The sequence below is a fragment of the Neomonachus schauinslandi genome, chromosome 11 (genome assembly GCF_002201575.2).
Source record: "Neomonachus schauinslandi chromosome 11, ASM220157v2, whole genome shotgun sequence".
NCBI lineage: Eukaryota > Metazoa > Chordata > Mammalia > Carnivora > Phocidae > Neomonachus > Neomonachus schauinslandi.
The window spans coordinates 2,222,349-2,225,957 of NC_058413.1; the positions used below are offsets into that span (position 1 = coordinate 2,222,349).

General features: G+C 69.2%; 1 protein-coding gene across 2 annotated transcripts; it reads right to left on the reverse strand.

The window, feature by feature from the left end:
- Positions 1–360: 360 nt before the first annotated feature.
- Positions 361–2,842, reverse strand: CDKN1C (cyclin dependent kinase inhibitor 1C). 2 transcript variants are annotated; one of them, XM_021685169.2, is made up of 4 exons: positions 2,645–2,842; positions 1,791–2,458; positions 1,161–1,295; positions 361–1,061 (listed from the first exon to the last, which is right to left on the reverse strand). In XM_021685169.2, exons 2-3 carry the CDS (start codon positions 2,446–2,448, stop codon positions 1,162–1,164), a joined length of 792 nt encoding a protein of 263 aa, XP_021540844.1. In that variant the 5' UTR covers positions 2,449–2,458; positions 2,645–2,842; the 3' UTR covers positions 361–1,061; position 1,161. The 2 variants fall into 2 exon arrangements, with proteins under 2 accessions (XP_021540844.1, XP_021540845.1); XM_021685170.2 differs by having other exon boundaries at positions 1,791–2,479.
- Positions 2,843–3,609: the final 767 nt, after the last annotated feature.

A 3,609-nucleotide genomic window follows, 5' to 3' on the forward strand; every position in this document is an offset into this window, starting at 1 on the left:
TGGCCCGGCCCCCCGCAAGTGCCCACCTGAGTCCCATCGGGGCTCAGTCCAGGGCGGCTGGAGTGTGGGTGGCTTCCCTGGAACAGGGGAAGCAGTGAGCCCCCCTCAGTCTCGACGCACAGCCCCGCACGTGACGGGGGCGGGAGGGAGGGGTGACAGAGAGGGCGGGGCCGCTCATCCCTAAGTTAGGGGCCTGCAGCAGGTGGTGGTGGGCCTGCCCTACCAGGAGAAAGTCCCTGTCGCTTTGGGACGGGTGGCCTAAAAAGAAGCTGGGCTGCCCCCTGTGTCCGCTGTCCTATCTCCCTAACTTCTGGGGGTGCCAGAGAAGGAGGCTGGAGGCAGTTCACGCACACACGGAGCTGACTTGCAGCGTTTTTCGGCCTCTTTATTTAGAACCCGGCGGACGAGGGGCCGGGGCAGTGGTGCAGACGGCTCAGGAACCATGTTAACAAATTTGTCTTCAAGTTTAAAATAATCATAATAATAAAAAGAGACAGCGAAAGCGCGAAGAGAACTGCTAGCTAGATGGGCTTGTACGGCAGCTACAGCTTGTGAGCGACCCCCTCCCCCCAGAGTCCGCTATAAAAATAAATTTACATTTGTCGATAACCAGATGCGGTGACGTGCCTTTGGCATAACCAATAACCGAGCTATCGCGTGGCAGAGCGGCCCACGCCTCGACATAAATAGAAAATATAAGTTAGTATAACTTTAAAAACTTTTTGTACAAATATACATGTTTTTTTCTTTTTTCCTTTTTTTTTTCTTTTTTCATTTTTTTGCACTGAGTTTCAGCAGAGATTAAACATTTTATATAAATGACTCTTAAAGCTTTACACCTTGGGACCAGTGTACTCCTCGTGCAGAATACATTTAGATATAAAAGACGTTATTAATACATTGCACAGTTTTTTTTTTTTTTAAATTTTAAACACGAAACCGAACGCTGCTCGGTGGCAGCTGCCGCCGGTTGCTGCTACATGGACGGTCCCAGCCGAGGCCCCGCGCTCCTGTCCTGTCCGCTGCCCAGCGGGCTCCCTCAGGGCTCTTTACGCGCGACGCTGCGGGAGAGAGGCGCGGTGAGCTACAGCAGACAGGGTGGCCGCGAGGACCCCGCGGGGCGACCCCTCCCCGCCCAGCGCGCGCGGGGCCGTACCCACCTCATCGCAGCCGCTTGCGCGGGGTCTGCTCCGCCGAGCCTACGGCTGGAGCGGCGCCTGGGGCGGCGCATCCCGCGGGAACCTCGTTCGACGCCTTGGCCTCGGGCGCGGGTCTCTTGCGCTTGGCGAAGAAATCTGCGGGCGACAGCGCGCGCAGCCGGTCAAGGCGGGGTCGGCAGGGGAACCCAAGAGGGGGCCGGGGTGGGGGCGCCGTCCCCGCCCGCGCCGAGGTCCGCGGCGGGTCAGCTTTGTTTACGTCGCCCGCGCAATGTGCTGTGTAAGCATTTCTCCTTGTCCCGCGGCCAAGCCCCCCGGGGCTGCCGCCGCGCTTAACCCCCTCCGCGCCGCGCCCGCCGCGCCCGGGGAGGGGCTCCCGCGGCCAGAGCGAGGATCGCGCGCCCGGGGGGCCCGAGCGCGCGCTCTCCCATCCCTCCCGCGCCAGCCGCTCCGGAGCACAACAACAGGGCGGGACGGGGTGCGGGCGCAGCCGCGCCCTGCGCGCTGCTGGCCCTTTAATGCCACGGGAGGAGGCGGGGACCAAGTGAGGCCCCCGAGGCCGGGGGAGCCCGGCCGGCCGGACAAAGCAGGGCCGGGCCGGGCCGGGCCGGGGCGGGGCCGCGCGGGACTCACCGGAGATGAGAGGCCCGGGCAGCTTCTTGATCGCGGCGCCTCCCGCGGCAGCGGTGGTGGCAACAGCCCCTCCGGCGGCGGCGGCGGCGGCGGCATTGGTGGCGGCGGCGGCGCTACCGGTGGCAGCGGCAGCGCCCGGCGCGGGGCGCCCCGACATCCCTGAGTGCAGCGGCTCGGCGAGGGGCTCCTGGCTGCGCGGCGGCGGGACCGCCTCCTGCTCATCGCTCTCCTGCGGCGCCGCGGCTGGGGCCGGGGCGGGAGCCACCACCGGGCCGCCGGACGGCGGCGCCGGCGCCTCCCCGAGGCCGTCGAGGGGCTCATCGGCCGGCGGCGCGGGGGGCGGGCTATCGCCTGCGCCCTCCGGGCGGGGCCGGGGCGCCAGGAGCAGGCGGCAGCGCCCCACCTGCACCGTCTCGCGGTAGAAGGCGGGCACGGAGTCGCTGTCCACCTCGGTCCACTGCAGACGCCCGGGGCCGCGCAGTGGCACGTCCTGCTGGAAGTTGTAGTCCCAGCGGCGCTGGTCCTCGGCACTCAGCTCGGCCAGGCGGATCTGCAGCTCACGGCTCAGCTCCTCGTGGTCCACCGGCCCGAAGAGGCTGCGGCAGGCGCTGGTGCGCGCGAACAGGGGAAAGGTGCGGCGGGCGACAAGGCGCTCCATTGCCAATGCGCTGCGGAGACACACGTCGAACCTGGCCCGGGGCAGCGCGGGCCGGGGCCACGGGAGAGGAGAGGAGAGGAAGAGGAGGAGGAGGAAGAGAGGAGAGGAGGGCGGAGGCCGGGCGCAAGTGAGACCCCGCGCAGTCGGAGTCTGCATTTGCAAAGGGACGCGGCGGGAGGGCGGGCGCGGCGGCTACCTGGCTGTCGGGCCCTGGGCTGCTCCTGAGTCTCGCTTGCGGTGTCGTCCGGCCGGCGGCCGCGCCCCCTCAGTGCCTGTCCTCGCCCGCTCGGCTCGTTCGGGCCTGGTTGGCACCTACCGAGCGCAGAGCACTTGGCCTGTGGAACGCCCAGCCCTCGCGCGCCCCTTTATACGCGAGGGTCCCACCCCCCCCCCGCGCGGGGGCCCCGCGGCGATTAGCATAATGTAGTATTTTCAGTTTCAACAACACCGCGGCGATTGGCCCGCGCCGCTCTGCCCCCGCCCCGCTGGCGGCCCGGCCCCCGCGCACCGCCCATTGGCCGCGTGCACACACCCACCCGAGGGCGGGGCGGGGCGCGCGGGCCGATTGGCGGGGCGCGGGCCGCGCGCGGCAGCGGGCGGGGGGCGGTGAGCGGGGCGGGGCCCGAGTTAAAGGGCGCTGCGGGCGGTAACGTGACACCGCGGCGCCCCGCCCCCTCGCCCCATCCCCCCCCCTCCCGCCCCCCTCCGGCTCCTTTGTCTGCTGGCGGGGGCTGCGAGGCGGCGGCGGCGGTGGCGCGGGCGCCCCCTCGGCCGGCGCGCCCTCCTTGGCGCGGCGGGGCCCGGCGTCCGGGCAGTTCCGACTCGCCCCCCGGGGGCGCCAGCCCCGCCGCCCGCGCTCACCATTGGGCCTCCAGCGCCAGCTGAAGGGGCTTGAACCAGCCGCGGGCATCTCGTCCCTAGCTGGAGCGAGACGGGGTCTTCGGCTGCCCCCGCGCGGCCTGCGGCGCCCGGGGCTTGTGAGTCCCTGGCGGGGTTCCGCGCACCTGGAGCCCTAACACACCTGCTGTCCCTAAGGCCCTCGAACCACTCTTCCCGCCCCCCCCACCACAGGGCGAAGTCTCAGACACCTTGGAGAGCCGGCCCTCAGCCCCTTGAGTCCTGAGCCAGATCTGGGAGCCTGCCAGCCCTGCTCAGTGGATG